At 39.1% G+C, this 17,999-nt stretch overlaps 1 protein-coding gene across 4 annotated transcripts in view; it reads left to right on the plus strand.

The window, feature by feature from the left end:
• Window positions 1-17,999, plus strand: part of rundc3b (RUN domain containing 3b) — a 42,820-nt gene that overhangs the window by 16,567 nt on the left and 8,254 nt on the right. For 3 of the 4 annotated variants that reach the window (XR_011190598.1, XM_069194794.1, XM_015358189.2), the window contains exons 2-9: window positions 93-208; window positions 4,529-4,662; window positions 5,406-5,491; window positions 6,416-6,505; window positions 8,790-8,870; window positions 9,601-9,769; window positions 13,649-13,806; window positions 17,853-17,999. Coding sequence is in view for 3 of the 4 variants with exons in the window: in XM_069194794.1 (XP_069050895.1) it covers window positions 93-208; window positions 4,529-4,662; window positions 5,406-5,491; window positions 6,416-6,505; window positions 8,790-8,870; window positions 9,601-9,769; window positions 13,649-13,806; window positions 17,853-17,999 (981 nt within the window). In the remaining variant the exon portion in view is untranslated. The remainder of the gene's footprint in view (window positions 1-92; window positions 209-4,528; window positions 4,663-5,405; window positions 5,492-6,415; window positions 6,506-8,789; window positions 8,871-9,600; window positions 9,770-13,648; window positions 13,807-17,852) is intronic. The other variant, XM_015358190.2, reaches the window with a different exon arrangement.

A 17,999-nucleotide genomic window follows, 5' to 3' on the forward strand; every position in this document is an offset into this window, starting at 1 on the left:
TAAGTAGCAGTGCTATCTGTTAAACTCCGATAGCCCCCTCTGGAATATGCTGTTTCTTTCCAGTGTGTTTTTGACTTGTCTTCTTTTTACAGATTCTCCGTAAAGACTCTCATCGACCGATCCTGTTTTGATACAATCGATGACTCTTCATCTGAATTTGTCAATTTTGTCTCTATACTGGAACAAATTCTCAGCCACCGTCTGAAAGGTAAGGACACCTTAATTAGATGGGAGGTTTAGATCAGAGTGGTTAATCTGGAAGCATGTCAGAGATTACAGTCTGCTGCATTTAATTTTTGTGCTTTCCAAACATGCTGTAGTTCATCTTGGGTGAATTTAAAAAGCTAAGTTAATCTTAGCTTTACCATTTAGATGTAGAGATGACTGATGATGTAGAGATTCTTGATGACGGCCTAGAAGTAAGTGGGCTGGCATCCTGCTCAGGTGAATGCTGACTGAGTGGTTTCTAGACTATAAGGATCTGACCACATGCGTTGCTATCATTACTGAAATAATCTGTCACCAAAGATGAAGGACAAGATCCCTGGATTTAGGATTACAAAGTAGCTCTGTGCTAGTAATTGCTCAGTATGTTTGTCATAAGCCTTCTTTCTTATTTTATATGTTCTCTTTAAGATTCTCTTTATTGTAGCTTGTGAGATGTTAATAGACAGGTTGGAAATACAAAGGCTGCTGAAAGAAAATACCTGTCCATCCATGTGTTCTGTAAGCACTTCATCCAATTACAGGGCACAGAGAGACCTACAGTATGTTACTCTCAAAGCTACAGTATACAAAAGCAATAAACAAAGCATCAGTCATTTGCTATTTAAAGACAGAGAAACAGAGAGACAAAGAGGACTCACAGCAGGGCCTATTTTCCCACAAGCCAATTAACCTCCTGTACCACAAGGGCCTTGGACAGAGGAAGGAAACTTGAGCAATATCTATCCATATAAACTGAAAGTCCCTATTGGGCCGTGTATTTCACCACTATTCGCAAGCGTCTTGAAACTCCTGGGTTCTTTCTTGAGTGCTGGGCGGAGCAGTGGCTCTGTGGCTCAGAATCTGCGCCTGTGGCTGGAAGGCTGCCAGTTCGTATCCCGCAGCCGGTAGAGGAATCCTACTCCATTGGGGCCCTGAGCAAGGCCCTTCACCCCAACTGGTCCAGGGGCGCTGTACAATGACTGACCCTGCGCTCTGACCTCAAGCTTCTCTCCCTGTCTGTGTGTCTCATGGAGAGCAAGTTGGGGTATGCGAGAAGACAAATTCCTAATATAAGAAATTGTATATGGCCAATAAAGTGATCTTATCTTCTCTCTTATGAATGTTCAGTAATATGTTTTGCCAGTTCTTTGTTTTATTCCTCAATGTTGTTGGGTATTTTTTGTAAGTGCCTTTTAAATGGCAATCACACACTGCACACCATGTTGACCTTCAAGGAATGTGTTGAATACTGTCTCCACAATGCAGAGGTAGCAACTGGTAGGAAGAATTTCACACCACCTACACAGTGCTATTGAAGCAGAGGAAGGCTGAGTGCAATAGGATTGCTCATGGGAGCTTATGAGTCAGAAAAGTTGGCAAATGCATTTTCTAGAGACAAAAACTGTGCTACACATGTAGACATTTGTATGTTTTAACAAGCTTAGACCTGGTCATTTTTTCCCATATGCAGGTATCAGCTAAATGCTTGAGAAAATAGGGATCCGAATGATGAATTTGACATTACAAATGCAATCACAGCTTCAAATTCACTGAAAATTACAGATGGAAAAAAATGAAATAATAGCCATCTATATTCCAGTAATCATTTTTTTTTTGTTTAATAGATGATTCGGTACCAAAGACGTGTATACTGTATAATGCTTGGAAAACTGGCTGTATATAATTCCATTTTCATTCACATTGATCCAGATGTTGGCAGGATCCCTTACATTGTGAAAGCAGAACCTAATCTTTTGCAGAAATGGAATTTCCCTGGATTTGTTCTTAAAAGTCGAGAATAAATTTACAGTAGAAACAGTTCTGGCTTCCGCACATTTATTAATTTATTGCCATTCTTGCCCCCATTGGCCTTATTATTTCTGATCATTTGTTGCTTTACACCACGTTTCTATAATTTAAATTTCTCAGCAACGTGCTGTTTCTTCTGATGATCCCAAAAGGAAGGCAGATAAGCCTGCTTGTTAATACTGCAGATGCTACTGTTGGATCTTATAAATATATTGTCTTACAAATATTTATGTCTTACAATATCTTATCAATATCTCACACCTGAAGAAGGCTCCACGGCTGAAACGTTGTGTTTTCTCTCTTCTTTTTTTCAGCATGGAATAAACCTATTACTTATATCTTATCAATGACCACATATTAACATTATACCAGGTTATACATATACATACTTCATGTATGGTAAAAGAATCTGTTAAGGGAGGTTATGTATTTTGAAAATAATTATTATAGTATAAGATATAATGTTATTCAGATCAATTAACTGATAACCAAATAAACTGAATGAGCCAAATGGGTCTTTTTGGTATATTATAATAAGTGACCTTAATTGTAATCTGTACTCTTCATATATGTTGAAGAGAAACTCCTCTGTTACTAATGAATACTGTATGTACTGTACTGTTTGGGGAAACTGGTCTCTACCTGGTGGAAGAAACTAAAAGCCAGGTGTAATTTTTGGGTAAGATGTTGTTGTAGTCAGTGATTTACACTTTTTTCTAAGGAGCAGAAAACTGAGGTTGGATGTTTGAATTTTAATGCAAAGGGGTTCACAAGCAGGACAGTTTGATGATGGTTAATGATTAGATTTCAGTCAGAGCTGGCATGGTGTCTATTGCAGGCAGACATGCTAATTGCATTTGAGCAGATGTAGAGGAAAAGCTGTGATATTTCTTGTCTCCAAAGAAAATAATGTTGACTTGTTTTTAACTTTAAACTGTTTTTCAAGAAGGGTCTGGTGCACAATTTGCCATTGGCTTTGCTTTGTGACAAACAGCCAGTCTTCTCTGAGTGTGTGTTAGAAATGAGATACAAATAAACTATTTTTTTTATTTCATTACACTTAATTTAACAAATAAACAACAAGATGCTGATGTTCATTGTTTATCCAAAGTTTTTAGACAAATGTTTTTGGAAGGGTAAATATGCTTTTGTTCTGAAAACAAACTGTGAACTTAAAAGTGAAATAGCAGATGAAAAAACACTCTTTTCATCACTTCACCAGTATAGGAGATTCCTACTTTATTCTCAAAACTCTACAAAAGCAATTAACAAAGCTACAGTCATTTGTTATTTCAAGTTCTGTTAATTCACAGTGGAAGAGGCTAAGTAAACTTATTTTGCTTCGGTCGTTGTACATTTCTCTGTATAGTATGTGTAATAATACATAACTTTCATTTTCTGGACAGTCTCTCCAGACTGATCACAGCAGGTGTGTCAGGACCCTAATGTGGGTTGACTGGATTAAATATTTTGTCTTCATACATAAGGGCATTGCTGCCTCACAGCGCTGGGGCCCTGGGTTCAGTTCCAGACCTGGTGTGCAATCTGCATGACGTTTGTACAGTATGTTCTCTCCATGTTTGTGTGAGTTTCCTCCCACAGTCCAAAGACATACTGGTAGGTTAATTGGCTTCTGGGAAAATTAGCCCTAGGTGTGAATGAGTGGGTGTCTGTGTGAGCCCTGTGATGGACATGTGTTCAGTCCAGGGTGTACCTTTGCCAGGATAGGCTCCATGTCCTTGGAGAAGCGAAGAAAATTGATGGATGTTTGTCACAATCAAAACAATATTTCTACAAATGTAATATAAATTGTTTTTTAAAAAAGGACAATAAAAAATTTCCTTTCATACTAAGTCCACAAAATGTGCAGTGTTCCCAGTATCTCTTCTGGAATTTATACACTCCAGGGAAAATAAACATTGAGCAAAAACAGGATGTTCTGTTTAGTTATTTCAATACTTGACAGAACAGGGATAATGATGTCCTTAACCACTATGTTCCTCAAACTAGGAATCAGGTTTGGGGGATCGTTCTGAATATTAAATTTGGGCAGATGCTATTGAGTGATACTGTATATGCCTGTTTGTACTTAGCGAGCGTGATTCTGTTCACCTGTATGGCTCAGCAGGTTCATCAAAGTAAACAAATTATCTAATGGAACATCACCTTCTATTAGGTAGGCCTGAGTTTTCAAAATGGTTGGAAATATGGAAAATAAGTGGGCTCATAACCAATTGGTGAAAATTTAGATGCATTTACTGTACACATGACTGACATGAAATTGGCCAGCAGCCATATCACCCTGCAACTCACAACTGGCAGAATGACCTCAAACCCCTCTCTTCTTAACATTCTTCTGTTCATAAATATTAAGAGAAATTAAGAGAGTGTCTTGGTCCTACAGTAAGCCTGTTCAGTGTTATTTACAGCTGTAAAAAATGGAGTGGACATGTGGCGATTGAACGGCTTGTGCACTGCAGACCACTGATGCCTTTTCTTCCTCGCGTTCCAGGACAGATTACCTGGTTTGGTTACGAAAGCCCTCGTGGTTTCTGGGACTACATCCGCGTGGCCTGCGGCAGGGTGCCCCACAACTGCCTCAGCAGCATCGAGAGCATGGAGAATGTCCGGTCCTCAAGAGCCAAGGTGACATGGGGCTTGCAGTTAAAATCATTTTAAACATAAACGCAACGTAAAATTCACCCTACTTATATTATTTGAGGAGGAGCAACCACTCTCTTTCTGCAGAGCGTTTTGTTGTTGTTGGTAATTATTTTCCTGACTGGCACAGTCATACTTATGGGAAAATGAATAAATGTATTTAATTACCAAGGAATCACTTTGTGAGAGTGGACGGCAAATGGTTGTAATTAGGACGTTAATTTGAAATGAGTACTATTTTGATTGCCATGATACAGTTTCATGAATATCAAATGAAAATCGCATTTTTGTATATTAAAAGATGACTTTGGAAAGAAGTCTATAGTATGTGATGTAGAGAGCATATGTCTTCTGTCATTATCTGTAAGCTATTGAGCTTTTTCCTAATGGATGAAAGCTTTATCCGTTCGCTGCCTGAAATACATTTAGTTTGAGACATGGAGGTAATGTATTCGTACAACAATATTAGAAGAAAATGGAGGCAAAGTAGCAGCTGCATAAAGAAACCATATACATGTACATCACATGATTATTAGACCTCAGTGCACAACAGCACTTCATGTTGTTGTACAAACACTGCTAATTTGTTTGCAAATATAATGCTTCAGTACCATCTTTGAAAATGTGTATCGTAGTATGTCATTAATTTCACAGAAATTTGGACTTTGTCCTTTTTGTAGGAATCAGATGTACATTTATGAAAACCTGTTGTTTTCTATTTTCTTCAGGGCCGGGCTTGGATTAGGGTAGCGTTGATGGAAAAACGCCTTTCAGAATACCTTTCTGCAGCCCTGAGAGACTTCAGAACCACCAGGTCGGACAATTCTGTTGTGTTGAATACAACGATTGATTTATTGTGGAAATGTTTTCTTTTGGGACACTATACTGTAGTGGGCGCCATCTTTCAGATGAGACGTTAAACCGAGGTCCTGACTCTCAGTGGTCATTAAAGATCCCCGGGCATTTCTCTATAAGAGTAAGGAGTTATCCCGATGTCCGATCCAAATTTCCCACCTCGGCCTTTACCGTGGCCTCCAGATTGTCCCCATGTATGATGTGATGGACTGGTGCCCTGTCCAGGGTGTGCCCTGCCTTGCGCTCGTTGTTTGCTGGTTAGGCTCCGGCTTCCCTCGATGCCGTATGGTATAGAGCGGTTTGGCAAATGACATGGCATGACGTTTTCTTTTGGCAAATAACTTTTTTTTTACTTTGCAGTTCCTTGCTCATTTTTTTGTAGTGCTGTGTCAGAGCTCTCCTATTGTTTGTTAATGAATCCAATAGTCTGGCCCAGTGCCTTACTTGCTTTGAAAAGACAAAAAGCTTGATTCTGCAAGACTTTGCTTTAACCTGTGGCTGTGATTTTGACCCAAAGCCTCCAGTTTAGCGAGCTCTCTTAAGTTAATTAAAATTGACAGCAGAGCAGCCACTTCTCTAGCCTGATCTTGTCAAACCTCAGAAGCCAAGCAAAGCTGGGTCTGGTCATAATAATGGCTGGCAGCCTGTACTGTATGTTGCTACACATCAGTGGTGAATTGGGTCTCCTCCTGTACGTGAAATGCTTTGAGATTCTAGGTGAGTAAGTGTTAAAAATGTACTACAATTAAATATACATATTATACCTGAGTAAATAAACCTGAAAATGAAATTGCTCAAAATGTGCAAAAGTTTGACTTTTGACTCCATCAGTTGTTATTGACTTAATGCTGCTATGAGCTAAATTCTGTTTTGTCTTGAGCAGGAGGTTTTATGAAGATGGAGCAATTGTACTGGGTGAGGAAGCAAACCTGCTGGCCGACATGCTGATCGGCCTCAACGCCATTGATTTCAGGTAGTCATCACAATAGGCCCCTTTTCTGACATTTTTCCTTGTTAACAACTTGCAGCGGAAAATCTGTCTGGAAGCTGGACATCTCTTCCAGAGAGGCATAGCTACGGGTTCTTATCGGAGATGAAGGCTGTCTCTGAAGGGTTTGTCATCAGTTGGGGTTAGAAGTGGTCTTTAAAAACTATTTTTTTCAAAGTGAAGGAAGCAGGCACTGAAATGGCAGAGCTTTAGAATGAACAGATCTCTGGTTACATTTTCTCATGGAACTTATTCGAATGTGTGCTGATCAGTGGTACATGAAGAAGTCAGATGTAGGCTCTTTATTTGTATTATGTATTCTTTGATTCCTCACTCTTGCTTATTACAGTTTTAAAGTCCATTTTTGTTACATAGATGCCCTTTTCTGCTTTTATTGCTCATTACTCTTACTTGGTCAATTTCAACAGGTATGGGATGTTATTACACCCAAATTGTTCTGAGAATGTTTCTGCTCAAAGCCTGCCTGTGTAACAATTGATGCTTCAGAAACAATGAGCTCATAAGAGTGTGCAGTGAATTCCCCTGGAAACGCTGTTCTGCTTGTCTTTCTAAAGACAGTCTCTGTGATGCCTGCAGTGGTAATTATAAAGCCTATTGCATCATGAAAAACATTTTTAGTATTTCTGCTTTGTATTTTAATGGATGATTCACGGGGTGCATATTAAGTAATTTACAGAAAGGTGTTTTGAGGTGCAAATCAAAGAATTAATCCAGGTTATTGAAAAAACATTGTGCAGTATCAAATAGTCAAATATTTCCATTTTATTTTTCTCCTTTGCTTCCCAGATGTGTTTAACATAAAAACAACTGGTTTTTCATTAGACATGGTAAAGAAACAGAAAGTAGAATTGCATATTTTCATTTCTTATGATAAGATGTAGAGATTTTGTTACTCTGTTTTTCTGTCTTCTGCATTATTGATGGTGTACTAGCATTGCAGTCAGTCCTAGCGGGATACAGTAGATGACGTTGTTTCTCCATTTGCAGTACTTTAGGTAACTAGCGTCTTATCTGTGAAAATGTGAAATCTGGTTCTTATTTCACTAAATCACTGCAGCCAGTGGAGAAGAAAGCCTGGCTGATGAAGATAAACTGTATGAACTCCTTATTGAGCACCATGCTTTGTGTGACTGGTGTGTAGAGTGCACACTGACATCTGTGGCACCACTTTTGCAGACTGTTTTGCCATGGTGACCTTTCAGCTGTCTGCTTGCCCAGCCTGATTCAATCTTTAATGAACCCCCCCACACACACACACACACACACTGAGGTCTGACTGACTGAGGGAACACAGTGGTCACCCTGGGAGGGCAGCTTCAAACCCAACCTGTTTTTCAAGCCCTGGGCACATGTGAAGCTGACCCGTGGGTGGTGAATAATAAATATTTTCTTTAAGCTTTCAGTGACAAAAAAGGTCAGCACAACAGAATTCAAAGTTTCTGCTGCCTCGCAGATTTCACAGAAATATTAGCTGGGTAGCAGTTAAAATTGCTGAGCTAATGTAGATGGAGATATGGAATATGGCTTATTGGGAGTTAAACTATTCTTGCACATTGTTGGAGTAACCATCTCACTTTCATGGTGTAATAACCACTTTAAAAGCTATGGTATAACCAGTATGACAAATTCATGCTGGTTTTCTTCTTACCTCACCTCTAAGCTCTCTCCCTTCCTAATCATCATCATCTTAACCATGGGTCATGACAGAACAGAAAACAAATGGGTAGCTGATGAAACAAGGCAGCAGAGCGTATTTTAAATTTGGCTATGAATTTGGGAAATTAGAATATGGCATGAGATTAAAGTATGACATATTTTAGTTCTGTAATCAAAACAACCCACAGTAAAATTGATGTTGATCTCCATTAACCACTTAACATTTGTTAACCTATTTTACTGTTTGGTGGTCAAAAAGAAGAGTTACAAGATTTTTATAACAAGAGCTCTATTTCCTGTTACGTGATATGCTTTGAGTCCATAGTATTGATTGAAGACGATTTCCTGTATATTTGGCGAGTGAGGAGATTGAGTGTTGCTCTGAGCATAGTCTAGCTTTTGCGATTCATGATTGAGTGGAAAAAGCTATTGGTTTAACTACACGTTTCAGCCTCCGGCTCGCCTTGACCATTGCTCGTCAAGTATTGCTGTTTTATATTCTAATGAATCAAGCCTTCATGATGCTAGACAAAAGTAGTGACCCAGTTACACGGACAAGGAAGTGCTGAGTGTTCTGACGTTTGCCTTTCAGTTTCTGCCTGAAGGGGGAAGGCATTGATGACAACCGGCCTGCTATAATAGACTACACTCCCTACCTCAAGTTCACCCAGAGGTACAGCTTCCCTGTCTCAAGACTTGTTTTTGTTTGCCTGCTGAGGAAGAGAGCATACACCATCCCACTGTTTTAAAATTCCAAATATAAATCTATACCATTTCAAAACCTGATAATATTTAGGATCAGGCATTCATGTTTTAGGTACAATTTGTAATTTCAATTGGGTTCTATTGGTCCAGTTAGATAATAGCTTGTCTGCCTTCTTTTTTCTCAAATATTGATGTAAAATGAGTAACAAATTGTTCACTTCAAAGTATTCCGTATTTTTATTCTTTAGATGTTCTTCCAAAAGTTAAGATTATTTATTCAGTCTTAAAAATGTTCATGTTATCTAAGACAAAGTAAACTGTACATACAGATGTTTAGATTAGAAAACCTCATCTGAATCATCTTAATGACATTCTACTATTTAAACACTGGACAAATTGAATGTTGTTAAAATCCACAGCTAAAATTAAACCATGTGAATACAGCATTTCTAATTCAGCAAGGGAGGTGGAAACAGGGCATCAACATTTAAGTGCATGTGAAATTGGGCTAAACATGGGAGGCGCTTCTGAACACCAAGAACTGTGGCTGTTCATAGCAAAGTGGGTCTGTGATGAGAAGCTTTACGTTCCTGGAATGGATGAATAATGCAGCAGCACTTGAACAACCTGAGAGGAATGTCTTTCACTCTTTTTGAAACTTCCATGTTGTTGCTTGACGGGTGCTTGTTGTTGCGCAGCTCTGACAGTATCAGTAGCGATGAGGAGGAGCTGAGGACTCTGGGAAGCAGTGGCAGTGAGAGCAGCACCCCTGAGAACATGGGGCCAGCCCTCTTCATGGACCAGAGCAGCTGGTACAACAAGTGCAAACGGGTGGAGCAGAAGTACAGGCTGGCCTTGGAGCAAAAGGTAGCAGTAGACACAAAACACTGTCTCAGTGACATGCAGTACTGTTGCACAACTCTTGTTTGTTAACAGTAAAAACTCCCAAGAAGTGAGCAAAGAAGAGCAAGGATCAAGTAGTCCCCATTTACTTTGCAAGACTACAAATAGACTACACTCCTGTCTGTTTTCTTCCTGCAAGATTTCCTTCTGGGGAAATCCTCTATTTTTCTTAGGTGTTTATACATCACATAGCCTTACTATTCGGTTGGCAGCTCCTTCAAATAAATAAGCAGACATTTACATTCTGTGCAAAAACCAAATGTCCATATTTTACAATGAATTTGCTCCCTTAGAAGAAAACATGGAAGGAGTCTGCACCTGGATCCAAGATTTAGAAATCTATCCCAGATTTATTAAATTTGTTCCAGTATGCCTAGTCATCCTGCTCCAGGCTGGAGCTTTGTTGTCTTTATCTGGCATGTTACGTGCAGTATATGTAAGGCTTGTGGGTTTTAGGCTGTGCTATGATGGGTCTATACCACGCATGCAGCAGAGCCACAGTGACTGCAGCCTGCATCCTTCATTGCATGCCAATATTTCCCCATTCACAATAAACCACAAGTCCAGGAAAGCAAATCTGAGAGATGAACTATGGATGTAATTCAAAGATGATGCCTTGAGGACCACAAACCCATCTAGCTGTTAATGTGAGTGGAATGAGAAAAAAGTTAAGATACATAAAGTAAAACAGAGATACTGTAACTGCTGGTTGGAAATTATAAAAGAGAGTATTAATGCCAGGAATAAAACACACAGGCTGTTGAAATGTTATGTTGAGGACCTGAGGCTAGAAAGCAGACAACTGCATTGCCGATCTGTGCAGAATTGTAAACTGTTAAAAATATACAGTAATAGCTCCTTAAATTTGTCCTAATTTTTAAGTCTCCTTAATTTACTAACAAATCTTTAAACTACTAAATAGCAGGAAGACAAAGAAGCTGATTAGCCTTACAGTGCTCCATTGTAAAGCTTCATCTGTAGAAGCAAAGCAACAGGGGCAAGATTATTTCAACAGGAATGTCTGTGGGCTTTGAAACAATCAGTGACATTAAGCCAAATCTTTGCATCATCTAAAAGCTATTGAGCAATTAGCCACTACTTACATTGGGAAGAATGACCAGTAAGAAAAAATTTAGAGCTAGATGGATGTGTACTCTTTTTCTAGGAAACAAAACAATGTAATTATCTAAATAATATCGTTTTGTGCATTTAGAGAGCTAGTCGAGGGTTTATTTCCATACCATATGGATTCAAGTTTTCTGTAATAATCCACTCAAATATTGTTACTATTCAGTTTACACTGATGTTTTTAAAACATACTGTGTAATATATGGTATCAGAAGCACTCTTGAGTTAGTTAATGCAGAATTTGACTGTACGCTTGGGATTGGGATGTGATGAAAACCAAGGCTGATACATTAAGCATTAGCTTTGGGATTCTTTAACATTGTAGTGTATACATTCATCTTTACAGGCTATTAAGTGTAAAGATATTTTACATACCTATTGGGTATATTTGACCGAGTGAGGGGAGAAATCATACTGGACAGGTACATTTCCAACCTGCAGCTTAAGTAGATAGATTTCAGAGTGACTTGGGGACTACAAGCTCCAGGATCCTTAGTAAAAAAATATTTTTAAACCATTTTGAGATGCAAATTTTGGACACGTTCCTTTCTTTAGAGGTGAAACTGAAGTAGATTGTGACCCAAGCCTGGAGTAGACTTTAACAATAGTAGAAAAAGCCCTCTGGTTTGTTTTAATTTGTTTTTGTGAAGTGGTTAAGGGCTTAGCTGTCAGACCTCTACAAAACTACAAAGGTAGCCAGTGCTGTAGAGAAAATGTTAGGCTTCTGTCTGTAATCTTATCTATGTCGTATTGTATTATGGTGTTGTGTACACCCTGCTTTTAAAAGACACCCTGACACACAACCTTCCCCCACACTGTGTTCCATTTGGTGACAGTGATTTTATAGCAACCCAGAATTCTCATAAGTATAGGAGGTGCCAAGTTCTTCTCTCTTTCTGTAACACAGGTAACCACTATGGAAGAAAACGACAGAGGGAGTATGTAGAGTGTCAGGGCAGAGATGTTTTTCTGGTCATAAAGAGAAAGAAATAGGAAGTAAGCAAATGGGCAGATCTTTAAACTCTGTCCTTAGTCGTAGATGCTCAGAAGATCATGCTCAAAGAAGGACCTGGAAGCTTCCAGTGAAAGGAACTAGGAGAAGCTAAAGGACATGCTGACGTGTCATTGTCGGAACAATGTGGTTAGAACACACTGTGCTTGGTCTATTAGAGAGTAGTCTTAGGGAAGGAAGAGATCTAATAATAAGGACTCTCAGACCGTACTACTGTCCCAACCTGTAAGGACAAAAGAGAAAATTCTGGGGCCATGTGAAATGCCTGCAACCTTGGTGAAGGTGAAGACTGGAGAAAACCTTTCCACTCAGTGTAGGAGTGGCCCCTTCCATGCCACACCTCATCCTCATTGGTTGGGGCCATAACATATTTGCCCCTGTGTGAGCAGAGTCCTGCCTTCAAGGATAGAAAGAAACAGAAGAAGGATGTGTGCAGAAGAAGGATGCTTAATGGATGATAAGCTGGATGAGATGATTCCATTCAGACACCTAAACTCTTACCTCAGAGCCTCTTAGCCTCAGAGGGGGCATCAGAAAGAACATACATAAGCGGACAAAGGAGAGAAATGAGAAGGGACAAAGAAGGAAAACTTTGGCACCAACTGTTCTCCAGGAACGGAGAGCCATCTTTCTAAGGGTGCTGGAAGTTTATTGGTGGGCCGGAAGTGCAGGATAACAGATTATTTTCATGTTGTATTTACTTAAATTTTGGTGCAGGTAGCCGGGTTGCTCACCTTTGAAAGACACTGTGACACTTGGCCTTCCCTCCAGTGTGTCCAGTGTGTTATATTTAAATTATAAAAATAGTATCAACAATTATTACAGATACATCTCATACCTCGGGTGGCCTAAACTGTTCAGGCAACTTGTCCACAGTTCTCTTTTACTCTCCACAGCTACCAGCTATGCCAGGTGCTTTTTGTTGCAGCAGGGGCTGCTGTGTCACTGGAAAATGTATATCAAGCAGACCATATATGCTGTACATATCTGCCCCGGCCATTTGCACATCACCTAGAAGGCATTCAGTCTATTAGTCCAAAATGAGTCATTTCTTGCAGCTCCGTAACATCAAAAAAATGGTTTTCCCTTCCAGGAATCACATCAGAGAACATAATATAATAATAAACTATTTTATATGGCGCCTCTCTAAGCACTTAAATCTGAGATCTTTCTTAGCCGTTTTCCTATTTTCCCATCAACCGACCTTTCCTCGATTTCTTTCTAAACCTTCTTATTCATCTACTGATCTCTCTCGTCCACACTTCCTCCTCTTGACTTATTCTCATACACATGTTGTTGTTTTCTCCTTATCCTCAGATTCCTGCTCTCACCCTCATTTCCCCACACACCTGCAGAAGGCTTCATTGCGATAACGAGAATCCGTTGCTCTGCGGCTGCATGAGATTTCGTGAGAGGATGACCAGATCATTCAATCTATGATCTTGTGCTATGTTCACTTACTGTAGCATTATAATGTAGGTAATGAAGTCCACTTCATCTTTTTAGTTTCCCCTCTTTTGGTAGGATTGTCTTACTCCCACAGGTACACGCCACAACATAAACCACATGACTAATCACATGCATTACATAGCTCAGGGACTGCTGACCTAGAATGTAAGGTATATCTAGTCTTTTATCTTGAATGTCATAGCCCATGTGTTGATCTACAGCACAGTGAAGTCCTAGTCTTGTTGGTTTGTCAGGGTTACCTGGAGGAGCTGGTTCGCCTTCGAGAAGCCCAGCTGTCTGAGTCTGTCTCCCAGAACAAAATCCTCCTTCAGAGGCTGGAGGAGACGGATATCAGTCACAAGCTGGAGAAGGAGCAACTGGAGTACATTGTTCTTGAGCTGCAAGACCAGCTGTGAGTATACCAGCCTTTGGGTTTAAGCCTGTGCTAGTGAAACACATCTCTGCTAAAGGTTATTCATGGTCTTCTTAAGGATTGTAAAATTGTTAACCTACTATTACCGAATTAATTGTTCTAGAAATGAACTTTTTAGGGTTTTTCCAACCTAAATGTCTTGTGCACTTGTCTTCCTAATGCAATATCCAAATCATTTAAATATTTTTCCCACTGTTTGGCAACTTAACTGCTGCATTTAACACATTTGCTTTGGAGTTAAGAATCTGAACAGTTATTTATGTAACTTTAGACACTAAGAAAAGGTAAACACCTTAAACACGTATGAAAACCTAAAAACTTTAGATCAAGAAATTAGCTAAATCTGACATTCCTGATTTTTCCTTTAATTTGTTTTTGTTGCGATTTGCATGTGAAAAATATTTTCAATGGCCTGTGAGATCTGGTACTGCATTACTCTGCAGCATTATCATCTTTATAATTACAATAATTGAGAGCATTTCTTCAGGTCCTAATTACATTGTGGCATATGACATTGACCATCCAAATTTTATTTAGAAAAATGTGTAAGGGTGTTGCCATGTCTCAACGTTCATCAGATCTTTATTTTTATATAAATAAGTGTCCTCTTGTTTCTTTCTGTAGCAATTTTGTTCCCCTCTCAGAACATTCCTTGGAATAGTGTGTAACACCTTTTAGAATGTGATAAACTGACATGGGATACTTACATATCCAGTCATACAGTACATTAAAAATGTGTATTGGAATGACATTTTATCAGATGATGCAGAATGCAGTTGTAGCTTGACATTTCAATCACAGCAAGAAACTGAAGGGCACCCTCATTAAGGATCCTTTGTTCTAAAAGAAGTAATACAGCCCAGTTTGTTTTCTGCATATTGCATATGTTAAGGGTTTAAGAGAGAAAGAAGCTCTTATTACAGAAATGAACTGGTCTTGCCTCCAGATAGGGAACAAAGCATAAAGAACATAATGATTTTTCTGACTTGCAGTGTGGTGCAAAAATGATTCAGGTTTCACGATGATGGACACGTTTTCCAATTCAAAAGTGGAATTGGCAAAGAAATGTACAAAACTCCTTCCTTGAAGTGATATATTGTCTCCGAGAGAAATGTACAGTAAAATATGAGCCCAGGCGTGTAAAATGGAAATACTGAATAAACATTTGCTACCAGCTCAGAAACTCCCGTCTTGTATTTTTCCCCCCATTGTGTTTCAGAAACTGAATGTTCAGTTCAGCACTTGAACAGTCCATTAAAGTGCGGTAGTTTCATTTAGCCTTTTATCCAGTGCTGCTGCTCAGTAAATTACAGTATGAGCCACATGCTTGATGACACCCAGTGTAATCAGACATCTCCAGGCTCTTTTCAAGAGCCAGCCATAGTCTTCCGTGAGAGTGACAGAGAGCTTGTACTTGAGGTTTTTTAATGGTAATTGCTTTGGCCAAAGAAAATGCGGCTTCTGAAAAGTGTTCACTCTGGTCAGAACACCGGCTTCACAGCTCTACCACACTATTGTTAAGTATTTTAAATGATCTCTTTTGTCTGTGAAATGCTAAGCAGATGTGATATCTTTCCGCATGCTACTGCCCAGACAGGAGTTTGAAACATAATGAATCTTGAGCACTCTCCTCTGTCATTCCCTTTCCTAATAAATGGAGGAAGCACAGGATCCTCTTAAATTACAAGCATGTCTTTTGAACATTGTCATTTAGAATAATTTAATTCACTTTGTATTTTCTATCTGCGTGTAGGCACTGAGCCTGTCTGTCTCTGTATGCTCTATTCACACCTCAGCACTGTTGACCCTAAAATGCCTGTATTTACAGGTAGTTTCAGTTATCATTAACCGTTAGCAGACTGTGCTTGGATGAATGTCTGTCCATCAATTTATTTTCAGGAAGCCGCTTATTCATAATCAGGGTAGTGGCAACCCAGAGCCTATAATGGACACGTGATGCACAAGTTTGGGGCTACATCCTGGATGGAACACCTTTCCATCACATTGCAAGCATACAGGGACCAGGGACAATTCTGAAACACCATGTAACCCAACCAGTTCATGGTGTTGGAAAGCCACATGAAAACGGGAAGAACCTGCAAACTCTTTACCGAAGGCACCTCAGTCTGCAATCGAACTCAGAACCCAAGAGCTGTGAAGCAGCAGCACTGACCAGCACAGTTTGTTCACCAAATAACTGATATTGTCCTGATTTCATACTGTCACCTACCAGTCACCTAAGACTGAATGTCTGAGGGTAATCCCAGGAGCTTTGTTTAGATGCAGTCAGCTTCCATATCATTTTGATCCTGGTAAACATCGCAAGCCAAGTTGTTCCTTACTGTAGATGTCCACGAAAAAGGGATATTTAAACTTTTTTAAACAATTTTTCTATTTTTCTAGTGCTTTCCATTTATGATTGTTTTCATGAACATGAGGTTCAGACAAATGCAACCCCTAAAACTTGCTGCTTCCATGATGTTTTAGGTTGTTATCTGGATCTGATGTGAAATGGGTTGCTGTAATAGTGCTACTATACTGATAGAAACACTGCACTATAGTCTGCGCTCAATTTGTTTAATGCAATAAAATAACAATGTGAATTGAACATGTACTGTAAACGTGGGATCTCGATGTGTCCTGTATGTGTTTGCAGCACTTCATATTGTTTTGTTCAGTTGTTCAGTAAGATCTGGACAGCTGAGGTATTAACTGGTCAGACCAAACCTGTTTATTGTCCCAGAACTAGCTAATGCTGCAGTCTCTGGTGTTTCTCAGAGAGCCAACTTGGTTCTATTCCGCAATTTTAATCTTTCTGCTCTGCTTTTTAAGCTTTAGTTAATCTTATCTGAAACGTTCTGGGCCCTGGAATTAGACTGGATTTTTCGGATCTGGGTTTTAAATCCCATGGAATCTGACTGAAGCCCACAAACTCATTATAACTAGCAAACTAAATTTCATCTTGCCTTATGCTTTAACTTGACTTCTCATTTTTAATGGGACTGTGCAAGTGAAGTATATTTTATGGACAGCAATATATACTTTTTGTCTGCAGATGTGTTTCTGAAATCAATGTACAAGTCTACAGGCATGAAAAAGCAGTCTTGAAGATTCGACCTCAGATCTCATGCTCTTGAGATTGTATCCGAGAAGTGCAAATTGAGTTTGGGATCTTTGGGGATGTAACTTGGGAACACAATTGACTTTTTTGACTGTAATTATTTGTGGAATGTGGGATGTGGAAAGCACAGCCTACTGTTTGTTTAGGAACTGAGTTTCTTTTTTAAAAAAAAGTCAAAAACAATTCTGCAAAAAAACAAGCAGACAGATGTCTGAGATTCAATAAACTTGACTCAACTCTAAACTTGCACAAGGCAGACAAATGACAACCCTGTGACCAGGATCCCCAGGGAGTTGTCAGGCAGTCATATGATTTTAAATTCATATTTGTTCTACTGTAATTTGGTTAGCTCAATGCTAGATTGAATAAAGAACAAAATGCTCCATTTTGTTTGTCCGGTTATTAACCGTGTTCATGACCATATAACAGCCCCCAAAATTGTTAATTTTGCTAAATTCTGAAAAATGTAATATTAAAACATAACAGGTATACTTTCCTTTGCTATGTAGACTTGCTAAGCACCATTTTAAATGTATTATACTGTACATCAGTAATATACTGTACTACATTTCTGTAGTTCTTACTTCAATCCAAGTAATATGCAAAATTTGAAAAAAAGTTGCTTTAAGATGCTTTAAATTCATGTCTGTGAACTCTTTAGGCACGGGTGCTTGTGTTCTGTCTCTGCAGCAGTTGTTTCCTTTTAAATTAAAGTCGAAAAAATTGTTTGGTGGGGTGAAAATCTAGGGTGGTGTTCAGAATATTCTAGAAAATGCAATAGAATCAAATAGTATTTGTGTGGTACATTTGGGCTATTGTGTATATTAATTTGGCAGAAGCGATGGACGATACTGCAGAAGTCACATTGTGAATTAACTCCTGTTTCTCGGTCTTCTTTTCAAAGGACTGTTTTAAAGAATCATGACCTTAGATCAAGACAGGAGTTAACTGCTCACCTCACTAATCAGTGGCCTTCACCGGGTGCTCTGGATACAAAAGCTGTTGCCCTGGATACTCTGGCGTACAGGAAGCACACCAGGCAGTGGAAGGA

Source organism: Lepisosteus oculatus, chromosome 10, assembly GCF_040954835.1.
Source record: "Lepisosteus oculatus isolate fLepOcu1 chromosome 10, fLepOcu1.hap2, whole genome shotgun sequence".
Classification (NCBI taxonomy): Eukaryota; Metazoa; Chordata; class Actinopteri; order Semionotiformes; family Lepisosteidae; genus Lepisosteus; species Lepisosteus oculatus.